Raw genomic sequence first — 20952 nt, forward strand, 5'->3', positions numbered from 1 at the left:
ACTAACAAGGGGAAAACATCGCAAGTGCTACTATTAAATTCAGTGTACTTTCATGAAAATATTAATATCAATTTCTATTTCTCGCGACACAGTTAAATTCAGCAAGTTTATAAATAATTAAAATATTAAATCTTAACATTTACTTTATCAACGTCAATGAATATGTCTGATTTTTGTGATGTTGTTTTGTTATAATAATAAATCTTTAAATTTACTTCACGAACGACTGTGAAAATGTCTGATTTTTGTGATGTTGTTTTGTTATATGACTGCAATATTTGTAAATAAAAAAATGTTGTATATACATATATGTATTGCATATATTAATGAATCGTGATAAAAAAAAATGTCTTGTCGGTCAGAATGTTTAATAATTATTTTAAATGTTTATACCTTATTTTTACAATAAATGATCGAATATTTGCATTGTAAATCGATAATATAATTACCACAGCATTGTTCTTAATGTACATAAATGAATTTTAAGAAAATAAGAATATGTTGTAATGAAATATGCTGTATTCCAGTACTGTTTGTTAAATATAATGTCAAACATGAGAAGCTTTAATTTGCGTCATTTTTACCTATATAATGTGGGGGTTCTCGGCTACCTCCCTTATTTTCTCAAAGTTTGGTCTCTCCTGCTAAAATATCATGAATATGAACTCGTCAGCTGAAAGTCCATAGGGCCGTAGGAGCGGACGTAACTCCCGTTAAATAAATAAATAAATAAATAAGTAAATGAATAAAGATAAATAAATATGAAATAAATATGAATGTTAAAGTAACACTATCACTCGCCACAAAATGCATAAAAGGACACCAACATTATTATCTATGTCCTGTGTTCCAGAAAGCAGGGCAAAGCAGCTTACCATTGGTGTCTACTGCTATATGAACTACATGTATATAAAAAACTTTTTTAAGATAAAGCGTCCTAAAAGTGATTGCTGGCAAGCCTGAATTTTTTTCTGTTTAATTTTATGATCAATGTAGAAAGTATGTGACTAAAGGTACATGTATTGTATTGAAATTTTTCAATTGATCATAATTATACTCTTTGTCAGAGATGTGCCATGCATAATTCACAATCTAAATTTCTAAATTTGGTAACACTACAATGGTAAAATTGAGCAAATATATATTCATGATTATATATTTTGTTCAATTCATGTGTATGGCAAGTATTTATCAGTAGTCATCTACTTTTAAAACATAAACACTCCTCGTGGTTATAATTTTATTCTGGAAACATCGTACATTATTTAATATAAGTTATACGAAAGGCCTCCCATCTGGATTTCATCATAATCTCGTCCGAATTTTAATTCTCTGTACAGGAAAGTAAAATGATATTCTCGTAAATCTTGTGATATACAGTAAATACATTAAATGGGACATATCTTAAAACTAACTGACGCCATATTGAATATCAAAATTTTTATGGAAGACAATGATGCAATATCCGTATTGATGCATTCATTATGAACTATTACATTTGAATCATAATAACTGGGAATAAAGAACACATTTGCATCAAAGAAACACGTTTTGTGATCAGTTGTCATTAAGAATCTGCAGAAATCATATTCAGTGAAAATACTTTCTCTTATCACTATAACGCATCCTCGGTGAAAGGTGAATATTCAATCATCGGTAAACTTAATCTTCGAAAGTCATGCGAATCTTTGAAACGAACATATCCCACCTTTGCATAGACGTCAGTACAAGTTTGGTCAATGTACTCCAGATGTAACATGTTTGTTTTTGTTCTCCACTTGTAAGCTATTAATCTTGAATTACCTCTCTTCGAACACCAAGTACACCTATCTGTTTTGCCAGGGATTCCTGATGTTAGACTCCTTATGGACAACATTATACTTCTAGTGAAATTAATATTCAAGAAATCAAAAATTCGACCTGACGTCTCAACTGGTTTTTTGGCTAACATCTCGTACAGTAGTAGACCAATTCTATCCGGATATTCATGCTTCAGTTCAGTCATGATTTTAATGTCCTTCATCATCCGACGACACGTTTCTTTGGCCAGTTCAATCACATCGCCCCATTTTTGACCATATGCTACTATCTGAGACGCAAGCTTCCCTCTTGGATCCCGAATAAGATAGATTACTTTTAAGTCTGGGAGCCGTTGCAGTAACAGACGCACAGATTCCATTGACATTCGTATAGTTTTAACAATTCTTAATTCACTATTAGCACAAGGCCTCTCCAATAGATATAGACATTTCTTTACCGTTTCGGGAGTAGTTGTGTTTTCACGAATGCATTTGGCGTATTTTTGCGAAGATGTAGAGAAAGGTCCCATAAATCGGCTAGTCAAATCTCTTACGTTCACCAGGTGGAAGTCGCAGGTTAACCATCGGTACATGATTTCAGCGTGAAACCATATCTTCTGTTGTTTCCGAATCTCTCTGTTGTATTAAAAAAAAGCAAATTGATAAATATCGTCTTATTATTTAAGGAGCATTCCTTCGTTTGGTAAAATTTAGGTCGTCAAAATTAAACATACTAGAAAATACGTACTTTTTCCAAATAATAAAAGTTATAATCTTTATATTAATCCTGATTATTCTTAATTCGACCCGATGTATCACTAATTACCGCAAAGACACACGGTATTTGTATACGACACGCCCCTTTCTTGTACATTTCGGCGTTAATTTCATTACATGTAGGCGCAGACAATCATCGTTCGGATGCAGATTTCATCAATATAAATTATGCAAGTTTCTGATGTCCGAACGAAGGAATGCCCCTTTAATGTGTGATGAAACACACATTGTGTGAGGCGGGATCAGAAACACACTGATGCCATCAAAGTGATGATAAGTGATCTGTGCAAATTGAATGCCTCCGTTTAAAAAATACACTCCTCACCATTCAACAAACAAGCAAACAAATGATATTGCATAGTTTTCCTTTAAAAGTCAAAATGAAATATGATTTCAATATAGAGGACATGACCTTTTTCACGATCTGATAATTTTTCTTGTGTAATTCTTCAATGAATGTTATATACCAATACAGAAAAGTACATCAAACCGTACATAACATTTCTAACTTGCAAATGTTGGAATTACTTAGTTTAGCATGCTGTATAAATAGTACCTGATTGAGTTTCACCTGCAGTTAGGCACATGAGATGAAGAGTGCTGAAAAAATGTGAAGGATTAACATGAATTACATATACATGTACCTTGTAGTTCCATTCAAGAAACTGATCGTTCGGGCCTTGTCGATGTCTTCGTCAATATAACGGAGTGGCTCAAACACATAAAAACTTCTAGGGTGATGTTGCAATATATCGCCGGTCAAGGTCGAACCACTTCGCATGTAGGTGAAAATGAGAACTGGTACACTTTCATTTTGTAGTCTAAAATGGTATCTTTCTGTAAGAGGTAAATCAAAGTGATGTAGTATACATATAAGCCACGTTACAAGCATTATAATAGAAGTAAAATGAGAAAACAAATATTTGATATAGCATTGAGTTTAACGAATTAACTCACTTGTTCTAGCTTAGATGACGAAACCGCCATGCAGCCCTTTCCCATTAAAATACGCTTTTCATTTCACTTGTTAAAAAGTAAGAATTGAAGAATCTGTTAGATTAATTTAACCTCCAACAAATCATGTTTTATAATATTTTAAATACTGGATTGAACTATTCACTATTCTGAGAAAATCACCAGTTTTGCATTTAGGCTGTCTTTGTCATGTTATTGGTCTTTCCCCCCGTTGTCACCTGATAATGCTTGATTTAGTTAAGTTATGTATCTAGCATTTACATAATGGCTTTCTTAATTTAAATATCTTGAATGCATAAAAAATGTGTCATGTTTGTTATGAATGATAATATTTGAACGATACACTTCATGCATTGCAAGAAAGACACAGGTTATCAGCAACTTTCAATTCAAATTGAGAGTAGATTCTCTGAGGGTAAGAGTTTAAGGTATGTGACAATCCAGCGGAAATGTGCAAAAGCCTTATCCTCAACAAATATCATTATTTTCAATATTAAAAACATAAATACAAGTGGTATGTATAAAAAGTGACATGTAGACTACGGATAAAATATATGTGTGCATCCCTCGTGTATGATTTGAAAACAATAAATACATTAAATGATTAGATAATTACCGACGATAAAAAACGTATGAATGACATACCTGGGCCATAGGGAATCTGGAACTTTAGAGGGCCAACACGGATAAACCCATCAGAGCGGACAAGGAGTAGAAGACCGAATATCAATAACACAGTTGCAGTCACCAAAAGCATAAAGCAAGTCCGAAACATAACACAATCCATCACGGAAACGAGAAGAATATCTCACATTCATAAGAACGTTTACAAAATTACAGTAAGGATATTGCCTTTAAACTTCTAAGAATATGAAGATGTCAAGTCTCAAATCATATTCGGTCGATATATATGTAGAATTGTCAAAAACTATAATGTTCGAATGTTACCTCACGAATGTGTGCCTTGATTTGTGTCCGAGAATCAAGCACGTACGTTTTGACCGATCGCGTTTTGGGTGTAATGTTTGTGAGCCACATTAGAAGACTTCTTTGTTGGCTATACTGTATATAAGCCCGAGCGGGCATATACGATTAAATTTGCTGATAAAATTGAAATATCGTGTCCTTAATTAGGGGCTATTGTGCCAATGCTAATGATTATCACTTTAATGATTGGTTCACCGCTTATACCTCAATAAACATACTGGCTACCATATAACACAGGTATATCGGCATGAGAATAAATATTCATGTGTATACATTACAATAGCACCAAAGGATTTAACAAAAGACACACAAGATATTTACATCTTTACGTATTACCTACAAATTGACAGTAAGATAAATAAATAAAGAAACAAATGAATAAATAAAATAATTACGCGTCCCACGTTTCTGTTGAAATTTAACTAATTCACGCCTATGCCAAGTTTAAATATTACCCTAGTTTTATCATTATTTCTTTAGTTAAGGAACCGTCCTTGAAATCTGGAATGCTTTCTTAAGGAAAAATTTGAGTTAAGAAGTTTCCTTAAATTAGGGGTTTTGATGAGACTTTGGCCTGATACTAAACATTTGATGAAAGTTACATATTCTGCTCAGATGTTAATATAATAAAATAGCCTCCCATGTACACTGTCAATTGAGACGAAAGGACAAAAACGGGGGTAAATTGATAATAAAAACAGTATAATTAAACAATAGAATTTATTGTACTCTTCCGATGAGATACAAGAGTAACAAACAGGGTTGAATAAAGAATTATATATGTTTATAAGGCACCCTTCGTGAAAATGGTTCGAACAATTAATGATTGTCTTATGTTTCTTATTTGTTCTGGAGGAAAAAGCGAAACATATCCTACTTTTCTATAAAGAAATGAGCACTTTCTATCTATTAAGGCCATTAGTCCTAAGTCTATAGTTGATCTCCACAAATACGCTCTAGCACTAGAGTTGGTTCTTTTGGTACACCATGTGCAGTCTTCGCTACCACCCGATTGAGTAAACTCACGCACTAAATTAATAGTTGAATTTGAATATTCCATATCTAAAAACGTGTGAATCTTCTTAGTCGTCTCAATTGGAGTTAATGCAAGGGTTTCATACAGTAATACCCTGATTCTACTCGGATATAGCGCCCTTAGGTAATCTGTAACTTTTGTATCAGTCAAAATACGTCCACACGTTCGGGTTGTTAATCCAACATACGAAAGCAATGGCGATATTCTGGCTCCTGACTCCGATAATATTTTGCCTCGCGGGTCCCGAAGTAGATGAATTACTTTCAGTTCCGGTAACCATTTCATCAATAAGATCACTGATTCCATCTTCATTCTGATTGTTTTCACTATCCTGACTGTGGCACTGTGACATTGGTTTCTAAGTAAGGCTATACAAATGTTCATGCTTAAAAATTGCGACTTGAGACATTCCGCGTACTTGGATAAATTATTAGAAAACCATCCGATAAATCGACTTTGTAAGTCTTTAGTATTGATATGGTCGAAATCACACGTCAACCAACAGTACACCATTTCTGCGTGAATTCTTTTAAAGTCGGATATGTTTAGATACCTGGAAGATAAGAAAAACAAAATAAATACACACGATTCAAGTAGGATAGAAAATAAACAAGGAAAAATGATAACATCCAAACAGCAACAAAACAACAACAACAACAACAACAACAACAACAACAACAACGACAACAACAACAACGACAACGACGACAATATGCAGTAAAAGACCCGGATTAAGAAGAACTACTTATATCCACATCAAAATACCTTGTTGTGCCATTTAAGAAAGAAATGTTTTTCGCTTTATTGATGTCTTCATCTATAAACCGTAGGGGCTCGAATGCATAGAAGCTGTTAGGGTAATGTTGAAGAATATCTCCAAGTAGTGTCGACCCACTGCGCATGTACGTCAAAATGAGGACCTTCCGGTGACTCGGTTCCTTTCGGGATATAGTACTAGGTGTAGATTGCCTGTCTGATAATGAATGATATTGTGAATCTTTATTAATTAGGATTTGATTAAAATGACATTAATAAAAAAAATCACTTTATGCAAAATTATTGGTATAAAATGCATGTATAACCGTAAAACTTTTAAAATTGTTGCATATAAAGGCATTGGGTTCAAACAAAAGATGAAGTTAATGTATTAGCAAGGGAAAGGACCTTGATTGATGCATTTGTGAGAGACAATCTGCATCCTTACATACATTTCATAACTTCATCAATAAAACAAAAAATCCAGGCAAAGAACATTAGTTATAAAGAAATATGTCATGTTACAGTACAATGTTAAAAGCTTATCCTTAAGCAAAATAATACTGAAAATTAACTTTATGGAAATTGACAAAAGGAATAATGTATATCAATCTTCAAATTAATCAAGCCGATTGAGTATGTGATTGGTATAACAAACTTACCCCTGACATATTCCACGGATTTTGAACCTTTCCATGCTTGAAAATGTTTGTTGTTTTCTAAAAGTGTGAAAATGCTCAAGATTCCACACGCCATAAACAATATCAGTGATATAAAGCATTTGTGTATTTTGCTTAATTCCATCTCATTAGGGGTCGCGGTGGTTGAGTGGTTAAATTGTCCCGACACTTTGGGTTGCGAGTTCGAAACCGACGTGGTAGAGTTGCCTGGTACTGACCCCTGGCCGGTAGTTTTTTCTCTAGGTACACCGGCTTTCCTTCACCTTCACAATATGACACGTCCTTAAATGGCTCTGGCTGTTAATAGAACGCTAAACAAAATAAATATAACCGAATCCATCTCTACCTTACATAAAGTAAGCAGTAAAGAGAATATATATTAAGAGCGTTTGATCATCCATAGCTGATATGACGTAGTTGTGTTAAAGGGCTATGGCTAAATCAATAAAGTAAGTAAAGCGTGTACTTACTGCCTTTGTCTATCATTATCGAATCGGACGTCAAGTAATTACTGTGTGCTGTAGCGTTCTGGCACAGTGCGTTCACATACGGAATAGCTACTATTGTTTGCTCTTAGTGCTTTATTTAGATACAAACCTAGAATGATTTAATTTGTGAGGTTCTATCACAAGCATTTTGTATGTGTGTGTCGTGTATTACATGTGTTATTTTGTTTATGGGTTATTTTACATATTATTATTTTGTGTATGTATTATTTTGTGTGTTATTTTGTGTATTTGCTATTTGGTGTAAATGTATTTTTTGTGTATATGTTTTATTTGTGTATTTGTTATTTTGTATATGTATTATTTGTGTGTGTGTTATTTTGTAGGTGTGTTCTTTTGTGTATGTGCTATTTTGTATATGTATTATCTTATGTATGTGTTATTTTGTGTATGTGGTATTTTGTGTATGTGTTAGTTTGTGTATATGTTATTTTGTGTAAATGTTGGTTTTTTGTGTTGGTTTTATTTGTGTATTTGTTATTTTGTTATGTATTATTTGTGGGTGTGGTCTTTTGTGTATATACTATTTTGTGTATGTATTATCTTGTGTATATATTTTTTGTGTATGTACATGTGTTATTTTGTGTATGTGTTATTTGTGCATGTATTTTTTTGTGTGTCACATGTAAAAATCACATACACAAGATGTTTTCATTCCATGTTATTTATTGTCCATCACGTGTTTTCTGGCATTTGTCTGCAAACATATTAGAAAAACATTCAGTTCCTCGCAGACAATATATTTGACAAATCAATTATTCATGATAAAAATAATAAAAGAATGGTAAATGATAACATTTTGATAATAATGTAATTGCATTCACTAAATTACATTAATCAAGTTATTCATACACTTACATATACTCGTTCATTTCATGTACGTTCAGATTACATATGAACTTATATACCTGTCATAAAATACCCTGTGAGTGACAGTATGTTATAATACGACAATAGTATTTAACGTAATCTAATACAACAGTATAACTCACCCTAAGTAAGGTAAAGATGGGAGTTCACCGTTACATTTTCTTGTTGTGAATTGATTTCAACAACCTGTGATAACAAATCACACACTAACATGTGAGTAAATGTACATTTCAATATTATAAAATACAACATAAATAAAATTTACTAGTCTCCGGGATTCGATGTCATAAATACGAGACTTGGATTCAATTATAAAGCTTCGGTGTTATCCATTACACCATCACGTGTGTTATCATATACAGGTAATTAATATACTCATAGACACTTGCAATGAGCTTTATATCTATAAATATAATTCACCACATATAAATAGAAATCAACACAAATACATGTATAGCTAAAACGAATTTACAAAACGATCTAATGGTCTCTATATCTACTAACTATTTTGCAAATACTTATACTGAATCATAAATAGATGTATTACTCACAATTATATATATTTTGATCCGGAATAGATTACTGGAGAAACTTGAAAACTTGATCCACCTGTTGATTGTCAGCTGTCTGATATTGTACTGACCAGTAACAAAGGCCTTGTATTTAAACTGACCGCTCCAACCCGATTGGTCAAAAATAGATCGGAAGGTTCCGGAAATTAATGTTTTACATTTTCCTTAATTTTAGTACATATCAATGATGATCTGAATTATATTAGAAATGTTAATAAAACTAACTCGTAAAAATGACACTAATATAGCGTATACAAAATATTCGAGATCACGTGATTATCATGTGATCCACGACTACTATACTAAGCATTAGGAAACCAATAACATATACAATGTATAGTAAATACAAAGTATGTACAATTCACCTTGTTACATTTTGTTGAAAGTGCTATTTTGTTTACGTGGTATTTTGCGTGCTATTTTGTATATGCATTATCTTGTGTAAATGCTATTTTGTGGATGTGTTATTTTGTGTAAATGTTATTTTGTGTATGTGTTATTTTGTGTAAATGTTATTTTGTGTATGTGTTATTTTGTGTAAATGTTATTTTGTGTAAATGTTATTTTGTGTATGTGTTATTTTGTGTATGTGTTATTTTGTGTACATGTTATTTTGTATATGTGTTATTTTGTGTATGTGTTATTTTGTGTAAATGTTATTTTGTATATGTGTTATTTTGTGTATGTGTTATTTTGTGTAAATGTTATTTTGTGTATGTGTTATTTTGTGTAAATGTTATTTTGTGTATGTGTTATTTTGTGTAAATGTTATTTTGTGTAAATGTTATTTTGTGTATGCGTTATTTTGTGTATGTGTTATTTTGTGTATGTGTTATTTTGTGTAAATGCTATTTTGTGTAAATGATATTTTGTGTAAATGTTATTTTGTGTATGTGTTATTTTGTGTAAATGTTATTTTGTGTATGTGTTATTTTGTGTAAATGGTTATTTGGTGTATGTGTTATTTTGTGTAAATGTTATTTTGTGTATGTATTATTTCTTATCTGTGTTATTTTGTGAACACGTACAGTATCAGGTATAGGCGCTAAGTTTTGTAAATTTGTGGTTTTCTGCATTTGTTTGAAATCGTCTAAACACGAATGTCCCCGGTGAAGAAGATTTACATGTAATGATGTATGCTATTATATCGAAACAACTCCAAGCGATTTTCAGCAAGTTTATTCATCAAATTAATTAATGATATTGATCAACCTTTTTAATTTGTGAAACAGATTTACTTAAATGTACAACAAAGTTATTAGATTTATCATATTCGTTATTGAATATAATTGATATAATTATACCATACACATATACCCTAAAACCTTGAAAATAACATACAGCGGCTTGTTTTCTTTTATAGAAGGTGAACACAGACCAGTTGCTACTCCTGCTTAGCGCTCAGCATGCAAGGAGTAGGACGACTGGTTCACCCGTTGTCAGTATAATTTGACCGGGTGGGGTGTGATGATGGATGTCTTCGGCAGTATGCTCCAGTGAGGTAGCACTTTAAATCGGCAAAAGTCCCGGCCTACCACAAGGAGACTTCACACAAACATACCGCAGCCTCCCAAAACACAAATACGCACTCACCACACGCATACATGTCGCACACACGGGAGGCCGTCCTTAAATGACCTAAGTTGTTAATAGGACGTTAAACAAAATAAACCAAACCAAACCAAACCACTTTCGAATGACGCTAACTTTTGATGCTGTTTAATATGGTAATGATCCACTTAACTTTATTTTGTACAATATGATGAAAAATGACAAATCCAGAGCTCCTACGGTCCATGAGGTAACAATTACCTATATACAAACCGATGATAAATGTGTCATCCACTTAATTTCGTTGCATTAGAGTACATGATTTTTTTTATCGGAATAGAAATGCGCACCTGTTATCTTTTCGAATCAGACCTTCTGGTCATGATTTATATAATCTGATCATTATATCATATATTTTCAAGAAAGGCTTATTTTCATCCAAGGCTTATTCTAAAGTCAGTTTTACTCGTAAGCAACTACAGGCTTATTTTTAAGATAAGCCTTTTGGGTCGGCTTGTTTTCGAGTTTTTAGGGCATATTATCATCTTTACACTATTTAAGATTTGTGTTTGCTAAACTACAACATAAATGAAATTTAAAAAGGTAATAATTCGCAAATTCGGCATTTCCTATGTGACTAGAGTGACATATGATTTATCCATGTGTCAACCTGTGCTGGGATCGACAGATTTCTAAGACTGCTGGTGTCATTCATTGGCACATATCCAACAGTTCTATAAAGATCCTTACAGTTTTGATCAATTTGTTCAACATTCTTGTAATCCATGTCTAACCGCCATTTCAAAGACGTTAGTTTCGCATTAGTCTCTTTAGCACACCAAACACAATCATTCCGTAATTTCTTTTGTAAAGTTAATCGTTTTACATGTCTTAACATTTCTGTTGTAAACGTCAAATTCAAATAGCGAAAAATATTCTTAGTTTTTTCTATTGTATCATTTGAAAAGTGTTCATACTGGAGAATTCGAATACTATATGGATGTGCTTTGTATAACCTATAAGTTTCCATAATATCAGATTGAATTTGATGACACACTGAATTTGCTCGCGATGAAAGTGATGACCATCCTCTGGTATCAAGATTAAGTTCGGATGACAGCTTCCCTCTTGGATCCCTGAGTAAATGAATAACTTTCAACCCTGGCAACAATGTAAGCAATGAGTCCACTGAAGCCATATCTAAACGGATGGTCTTGACTATAACAACTCTTCCCGAATCACAAGGTTCTTTTAATAGTTTCATACATTGATAAATGCATTTCCTTCTTTGCATCATCGATGCATGAACTACCCCTTTCTTTGCATTAACGCATTGGTAGTAATTTGAGTAAGTATTGGAAGCATGTATCATGCTACTAGTGAGGTCCATGATGTTAATCCTCGTTATGTCACAGGTAAACCAGCGATACAGCATGTCCACTAAGACCCAGCTTGAATCCTTCTTGTCATAATTCCTGTGGAAAAGATAGTTTACTTATTTGTAATAAATCTAACATTCACGAGCTCCAAATTACGCTACAGCGCAGTTAAGTATGCAAGCGACATATACCGTGTTTGAAAACATGTCACCACTAATATCGACAATGTAAGTTATATTGCATTTATATTCATATGAATGATTAATGATTAATATCCATAATTATGCATGTATTAATTATTCGGCACATGATATATAAATTGCTACATTTGTATTTAAATGTACTAATCATATTATTATAACAGATAAATGAATAAATTAACATTATAAAAGAATGAATGTTCATACAAGTTCTTGCTTTTAACTTTTAAAATGAATAAAACTTTTATTAAATAATTTATAGTTAACTTAGTTATACCAAGAACAATTAAACATTGAAACTCGAAAATACATTTTGCACCTCAATTTGGCACGGTATCTTCTCAAGGCCGTTTCACATATTTAAATATTAAGTAAATAAACGTAATCCACTGTCTAAAAATCAGACGAAACCAGCAAGAATACATGATAGGTTTAATAACATTCTTTTGAAATCCAATAGTTTGAAAATAGACTATTCCGGATTTAGACCTTTTGAGCTTCATCAATCGCCTCCCGATGTATCAACCTTTAGGCTCTATGGGGACGAAACAGCTGTGTGATGTCCCTAACATCACTGACAAATCTTAGAACGACGAAACAGCTGTATAACACAGTTTAATGTATTTTGGTTCCGCTGTTTTTAACTTTTAATTTGCATTGAAAGGTGCTAATTTCTTGTGTCTTATGAAGAAAATAAACCCAAATAATGCCTACTTATACATTTCAAACATCTTGTAACAATTTGACTTTAAGAGGGAATCTCCTCAAAGGGATATCAACTTCATCACTTTGCCTATTTTGAAGTGCTACTATCCTGCAGAAAACTACTGCTACTTAGATATGTATTAGATTTCCAAATTAGACTGGGAAAGATGATAGCCTACCTGCGTGTTCCGTTAAGATAATCGACTCCCTTTCCAGTCCGAACGTATTCTTCAATGAATCTCAACGGCTCAAATGCATATGTGCTGTTGCCATGGTGTTGTAAAATGTCGCCAATGATCGTGGATCCACTGCGCATGTACGTTAGAACAAGCACACGGGTTGGCCCAGTATTTACCACTACATCAGAAAGATAAACTAAACAGTAGTATTTTGTAAGTAAATATTACATATAATAAATAAATAAATATTATTTATAATAAATTAATTAATAAATATTATTTATAATAAATAAATAAATAAATAAATATTATTTATAATAAATAAATAAATAAATAAATTTATAAATGAAATCAATAAATTAATGAAAGGAACGAATCACTTGTGTTATCTGACAACAAAATCAAGGTTTATATCAAAGTTACGTGATAGATGTTAACGAATTATTGACAAATATCGAATATACAATTTAGATAAGACTTATGGTCGACATCAGAGTCTATATCCTTGTGTGATGTGATGAGGACGGTCTAGGTGTTCTACGATAGTTAAAATGAATGTAGAAGACGTTGTGGCGCTAAACTTGTTCAAATTTAGGCAATTCCTTACTTGGATTTTAATAACAATGGCTTGTGTCCGCAAAGAAGAATTTTACTTTGGCTTTGTGTCCGTATTTTTGTTGATAATTTTATCGATTTTGTTTAGAAGTCTGTACCTTCTGATTATTGTTGCTTTTCTTAAGATGCAAACAAACTGTAATAATCAACCGTTCTGTTTTATACAATTTCTTATTCAAAATTGGAATTTGAATATTTCATTTAAATTTTGATTCACCAAGTCGGTTTTTGAATTCTAGATTCTGTTTGTTTTTCGGATTATATTTGAGTAGACCATTACAAAGCAAAAAAAAAAACATAAAAAAAAAAAAAAACCAAAACAACAACAAAACAAAAACGATGGAAATCGTTATCTCATATTCACAAATTTCTGATACAACTAAAATTGTTGATTGCAATGTGTCATAAAACTGGTTATTGACAATATATTTAACCTTACCTTGGCCATCTGGCTTCGAAAAATTCCGTTTCTGATGGCCTGAAATTGAGAAATTGAATAAATTTTATTTTACTGGTCCATTCATATAAATGCGCACCAAAATGCTATTATAAGTGATATGAATGCGTATTACCTTTTTATCAATTCAATTGTCATATTTCATTAAATTCTCGTTTTTTCATATAACTTTTATTTAAATCAATCTTCAAAATAAAGTAAGACGACGGGGAAATCTGATTGGAGATATCAACTTTATAATTGAACTATAGTTAAATCAGTCTGATATGTATCGTTAAAAGATATCAAATATAAATGTAGATATTCAATTTAGTTTGTATTTTCCATAATTAACAATTTTTAAAAAAAATGTGCTTACAACACATCACATCATTGGATATTGACAAGAAGAATATTTGAATACATAGATTATTTTTAAGCAGAAAATAGTATATAATTATGTACTCAGATCACTTTTATTCAATTTTGATACATTTTAAAAGGAGTCGACTTTGAAAGGTAACAATATATGACAAAATCTAAACGTAAGAAGAGGCTCGTATATAAGTGGCTATGCAAAATGGAATTTGATAAACGAGTTCAATAATTTGATTTTCTACGAGCCTTTTGACGTCATATATTGTTATGACGTCACAAGAGTATTATTAAAAATGTATATGACAATACTTTTTTTATATCCAGAAGACATGTTAGAACGGATTAGTTATGTGATGAATAAATTTATTACAATACTATAACATTTTATATTTCTTTTTTAAATGATTCCAAAGTTTACCTTTTCTTCTGAAGTCCAGCATCAGATGAAGACGTTCATGGTATGAAAGAATCACAAAAGAAAAGTGTACATAGGAATATAAGTACGCATAAACATATCAAATAATGCTTGATAGACATCCTGAACCCAGTCACAATAAAGGCGTACTCTAGTTTGAACCGAACAGATGTTGATATACCAATGACTTTTAGTGACGAAAAGACAATGGGGTTATCAAACAAAAATATGCTGAGTATAACAAAACACAATAGGTCATTGACAACATATTCGCTATCTAAACACAAAGCCATATACTGATATAGATGTGCATACATTGAATTAGATGCTGAGCGGACTTTACACTGCAAAAGTTGATCCACATGTGCTAGTTGGAATTAAGTTAATGATCCTTAAAATTATAATTGGCCTATGACATGGCAAAAGGACTCATTGACATACCTAAATATATGTGTATATAATCAAACTTATAGAATTTTATTGTGACAAAGTGTATATCTGTTGTAACTATCATACTATTTATCATTTTGTTATTGTGCAGCTGATTGTACCTATAACATTATTCATTCAAGTTGACATTCTTGTCTATAACATGATGTGTGTATACTGTTTACGAAATTGAGGCGAGGGCTTTCATTTTCGTAGGCTGTTTGCTTATTGCTTAAGTGTATGCCTTTATACGTAAAACAATACGAATAAACTTTTCCACAAGTGATATGAGTAGAAGAGACAGCGAGTCTTCATATCATCAAATATTGTTACTTCGGGAAAAGATCTGAAGTGAGTGTTCGACCCTAAAAAGAGAGGTTTGTGTATCTCAGGTCTCAGGGCATCCCTGTGTTGTTTTTGCTGTATTCGGGGGTAAAACACACTACCTTGCTTTGTTGTGGAATGCATGCGAAGGGCCTCCCATATGTTGTGTGAAGTTGCCACCAGCTACTACAAAGAGACTATGTATCAAGATGACATTTCACTGGCCAACAAGCCCAGCAAAACAAAAACAAAATGTAATTTTAGTGAGTTTTTAATTGTACAATATGATACGAGAACATTCCTAATACTATTGGTAATGTACATGTAATAGTGATCTACCTTTTTATTTACCTACATGTTTGTATTCACTTAATAGAGTTAGGTTATTCTAGTGCAATTACCAGAACACTAATAATATTAATTGATAAATGGTTTAATCAACTATTCAAACAAGCGACATATTAATGATATAATGAAGTTCGGACTAAATAAGTAAAAAAATAACACACTTTTGATATCATTTTTTACACTAGTGAAAAAAATATCAATTTTTTGCTGTATTGACCAATCAAAACAAGGATTGGAAAATACCAAGATACTTGATCGGGTCTCCGAGTTCAAAGTCAGACGGAAGAAAATCTAAAGGATTCAAAGTAATCTCCGATAGTGACAGTGAACATAATGAATTTATTGTTACATGAGTGATGATATTCAATCATCAGGACAACAAAGTAAGTCATGGCGTTCCCTCATTAGGTCTACAAGACAAGCTATTTTGGATTGAGTGCTCAACGCGTAGTAATCTTGGTTGTATTCATTGGACATTTATCAAATAATTATAATTTGAGGATATAATTTTTCTAAATAATATCAACTTGAATACATATTTAGATAAAACAATTGATTTGATATCTTTTGAATTAGTTTTTATATTTTCTATCACTTTGAACTATATTTTGTCACAATGTCTCAATGTCATGAAGCATGCTATTTACCAAGTCATGCAGGATAACTAAGCACATTAATGAGTATATGTTTTCTGGTATAACTAGAGAGTCATGAATTTCAATGAAGCCACTTGACTAGGTATGGATAAGTTCCTAAGACTGTTTGAATCCTTCATGGCCACAAACCCCACGATTCTGTACAGTTTCATACACTGTCTGTCTATCCGCTGAACATGGGGGTGTGGTAAGTCTACCCTCCATTTAGTAGACGCCAGCCCAGCGTTGGTTCTTTTAATACAATAGTAACAGTTCTCTCTTACACTTTCATTTAAAGTGGTGGATTTTACATATTCAAGTATTTTTGTTGTAAAGTTTAGATTTAAAAACCTAAACATCTTTCTTGTTTTGTCTATTGGGTCATTTGAGAAGCGTTCATAACGGAGAATTCTGATTGTGTTAGGATAATGTTTATTTAACCGATATGCTTGGACGACATCAGAGAACATCCGATTACAATGTAAAGACGCTATAGAGTCGATAGATGACCATCTGTTTTCGTCTAGTTTAAGTTCAGATGACAATTTCCCTCTTGGATCCCGTAATAGATGTACAACTTTCAGTCCTGGCAGCCATTTTAGTAACAATTTAACTGATGCCATTTCTAAGCGAATAGTTTTTATGATCATAACTTTTTTCGAACGACAAGGTCTTGTAAGATGTTCGATACACATTTTGATGATATGAATTCTAACTTGTGTCCATGCTGAATTCTTAAATCTGTCGATTCCTCTTCTTACACAGTAGTAGTGGAATGGGTAAGAGTAAGAGTACAGCAGCATATTGCTCTGAAGATCCCGGATGTTGATTTTTTGAACATCACAAGTAAACCAGCGATACAGCATGTCCGCAAATAACAATGTTGATTCATTTCTGGCGTATAATCTATATAAAATAATAAAAAAAATAATATGAGACAATAATGTCAAAAAAGCATTAAAAAAACAACAAAAAACAAAAACAAAACAAAACAAATAAGCAAAAAAACAAACCAACAATTACAATAATAACAAAATAGAACTTAAATGGTCATTTAACAAAATGATCAATATAATAAGACGGAAGGTACACTAATGTAAAATAAATCATGTATATATTTGCACAGGTATCTAATGTATAAATAACTCTCTGATGCTATCCGGAAAAAAATCACACAAAAAAAACAACAATATTCAGCATTATCTGTAGAGGTATGTACTTTTGTGATGACCATTTGTTTCATAACGCGTCTGCGGAATTGCATGAGTAGCCATAATTATAGAATATTTATTTCTACACGTAAAGTTCAGACATGCAATAAAAGCCCTTTCACAACTAGTGGTGGCTTTCGTTTTCGCGATAGTTAACAACGTCAGATCACGTGATCCCAGACCATGATTTATGTACAGAGGAGAAAGAAACTGTTTCAAAGTTTTCAGTTTTGTTTTGTTTTTTATTTAATCCTTTTCATTAACCATTAAAACACACCAGCATGGTATCCAAAAATGAACACTCGTCGACGGTTATACGCCACCTTTTTGCCTCGTGTCGATTTTTGCGGCACAACGAGGATTGCGATATAACGGGGGTTCAGTACGACAGTCGTTCACATGCGTTCTTAGGCTTACGCCTACAATGAGCAAAATTATATTTGAAACAAATACTGCATATACACGTATACGGTTGATTTATGCTGCGTGTAGCTTTTGACAACAATGAATTTAAAACAACACACAAACACGTAGACGTAGGTGAGGTGAGTAGTTATTACTTTGTATACTAGGAGTAATTTATCTACAGGAGGATTATACATGCATGACTGATGACCCAACAACAGGTGATCTGATTGACACCTCAGGCAAAAACGCAAACAATGGAGATACGGCCGTGGTAACTGAACTTTTGTATTCTGCAAGGGTTTGCGTATGGCGATATATATCATTAAAAAAAGAATTGAACCAACAATAATATGTCATAAATTCACCTTAAATATCAAATCCAGTGATATTTTATACAGCCTGTAAATAACTATTCTGTTAATTAAACAGAAGTAACTTCACCAATTGTTAATATGCATCATGGCTATCCAAGGGTCTTGATTTTGACATCAATTTTATTAAGCTACCTGTTAATTTCGGCAAAAATAAAAATGCAAGTTTCAGGAGAACAAAGAAAGCTCACGTAGATCAGACATGTTGCACAAAATAACAATGCCGTTATGCTCACAAGTGCCTATAGCAGGTTGTACGAGTGTTTGTTTGACCAGATTTGACTTTATGAAAACATCAACATCAATTCCATTTTGACCTACATAACATTGTAAATATGTTTATTGAACTTCCAATTCAGGATATGTTTAAACCTATCACATATTGACAATTAAATATGGAAACAAAATGGAAAATATTGTCCAATTTTTGTTTTGTTTTTGTTTTTGATATGTTTGTACTTGTTGTTTTGTTGCTATTGTTGTTGTTGTTGTTGTTGTTGTTGGTGGTGGTGGTGGTAGTTTTGTTAACCTAATGATCTCCCATTGCCAATAGAGCTCTATTTACCTGCGTGTTCCGTTGAGAAAGGTAACAGTATTGTTATTCATAATATCTTCTTCAATGTATCTCAATGGTTCAAATGCATAAGCACTGTTGTCATGGCGTTGCAATATGTCACCGATTAGCGTGGATCCACTGCGCATGTACGTGACGACAAGGACACGAGTTGGTGCAGTTTCCTATCAGTTAACACAAGAATAGATCATACTAATGCACTATTATGACTTTAATCATTCAAATTGTGACGAAAATTGGTTTTGCAACTCAAAATCTGTTTTACGAGCAATACTTGAACCATTTCCAAAAGTTATCAGAATATAAATGAACATTTAACTACAAATAAAATACCATCAGCTGAAAGCTAAATTTAATTTGCAAAAATAATTGAATTGTACTGGATAAAAAGTGTGCTCAGGAAATAAAGTATATTATCATTAGTAAATGTTCATTGCTTACCTTTATGTTGCTTTGGTAGCTTCGGAGAGTACTGATGGCCTGGAAGAAATAATCCATATTTATATGTATCACGTTATTTTTTATTACTTTGTTTCACGAGATTGTCTTCTCAAATAGTTTGGTTTGGTTTATTTTGTTTAACGTCCTATTAACAGCTACGGTCATTTAAGGACGGCCTCCCGTGCGTGCGACATGCATGCGTGTGGTGAGTGCGTATGCGTGTTTTAGGAGGCTGCGGTATGTTCGTGTTAAGTCTCCTTGTGATAGGCCGGAACTTTTGCCGATTTATAGTGCTACCTCACTGAAGCATACTGCCGAAGACACCCAGTAGCACACCCCACCCGGTCACATTATACTGACAACGGGCGAACCAGTCGTCCCACTCCTTGTATGCTGAGCGCTAAGCAGGAGCAGCAACTACCATTTTTTAAAGACTCTGGTATGTCTCTGCCAGGGGACAGAACCCAAAGCCTTCCTCGCAGCGGCGAACGCTCAACTAAAGGCCAAAAGTGAGGCGTTGTCAAGGGAGACATTAGGAAGAAGAAAGTTGTTAAGAAAGAAGAGAAAAGATAAGATCCCAAATTAAGTCGCCTCTTACGACATGCATTGGGGGCAGCAGGTACAATTCTTACGCCCTACCTGCAGGGACAGTTCTCAAATAGTGTCGTCCGATTGAGGTATACAAATACCCCGGTAGAATGAAATAACGTTACAGTATCACTACCTTCCTTTACTCAAGACAAACATGAATCATGAAATTTATCTTAAAGATCTTAAAACTGTGACAACTAGTTTGTCTGCACTGTTGTCATTACAATGGAGCTTTCCTTTTTTGACTTGTTTAGAGAGGTTCGGTTTGAAGAAGATAAAACTGATGTGGTGACGTTTTGTATCTTTGAAGCAGTGTTAATTATGGAGGTTGATAAATATATACACAGAATTGATCAACATTAACTAATTAATTAAATAATTACTAATACCGATTTCAATTGTTTTGCATAATTACATAACTATTCACTTCCAAAGCCAAGTTTTCATTACCATATAATAACAAATTTAAATTTACATGTATATTTAAATCATTAAAATATTGGAACATTTCAGCACGAGCAGTAGCATATATTGGACATTCAAAAAAGAAATGATGCGCATTTTCACAAATGTTACCACAGTTTACACAAATAGAGTCCTCTGCCAAATTTACACGAAAGTATTAGTCGGGATGTTGGGTTTAGTTAGGTCGTACAGGTATGGGGGTGGTTTTAGGTTAGGATGTTTATTATATAGCTAGGCCTATGCTGCTGTCCGTTTATATGTAATTTCATGTTGTAAATGTTTATGTCATCGTTAATAAAGTGTTAATTGTAGTTCAAGGCGTTTGTTTTCTCTCTATAC

At 32.8% G+C, this 20952-nt stretch overlaps 1 protein-coding gene and 1 long non-coding RNA gene across 2 annotated transcripts; both read right to left on the bottom strand.

The window, feature by feature from the left end:
* Window positions 1-8164: 8164 nt before the first annotated feature.
* Window positions 8165-9280, bottom strand: LOC117330700. The gene is made up of 3 exons (XR_004533389.1): window positions 8938-9280; window positions 8509-8572; window positions 8165-8213 (listed from the first exon to the last, which is right to left on the bottom strand). It is a non-coding gene; the product is annotated as an uncharacterized LOC117330700 (long non-coding RNA).
* A 6562-nt stretch (window positions 9281-15842) lies between these two features.
* On the bottom strand, window positions 15843-19276 carry LOC117331483. The gene is made up of 2 exons (XM_033890216.1): window positions 19108-19276; window positions 15843-17458 (listed from the first exon to the last, which is right to left on the bottom strand). The coding sequence occupies exons 1-2, from the start codon at window positions 19242-19244 to the stop codon at window positions 16618-16620; spliced, it is 978 nt and encodes a 325-aa protein (XP_033746107.1). The 5' UTR covers window positions 19245-19276; the 3' UTR covers window positions 15843-16617.
* Between the last annotated feature and the right edge of the window lie 1676 nt (window positions 19277-20952).

The sequence above is a fragment of the Pecten maximus genome, chromosome 7 (assembly GCF_902652985.1).
Source record: "Pecten maximus chromosome 7, xPecMax1.1, whole genome shotgun sequence".
Taxonomy (NCBI): domain Eukaryota; kingdom Metazoa; phylum Mollusca; class Bivalvia; order Pectinida; family Pectinidae; genus Pecten; species Pecten maximus.

Coding starts and splice junctions, on each gene's coding strand:
- LOC117331483 (XM_033890216.1), bottom strand. CDS start 19,244: ATGCGCAGTGGATCCACGCTAATCGGTGACATATTGCAACGCCATGAC. Junction 17,459..19,107: donor TTTCTCAACGGAACACGCAG/GTAAATAGAGCT, acceptor TATTTTATATAG/ATTATACGCCAGAAATGAAT.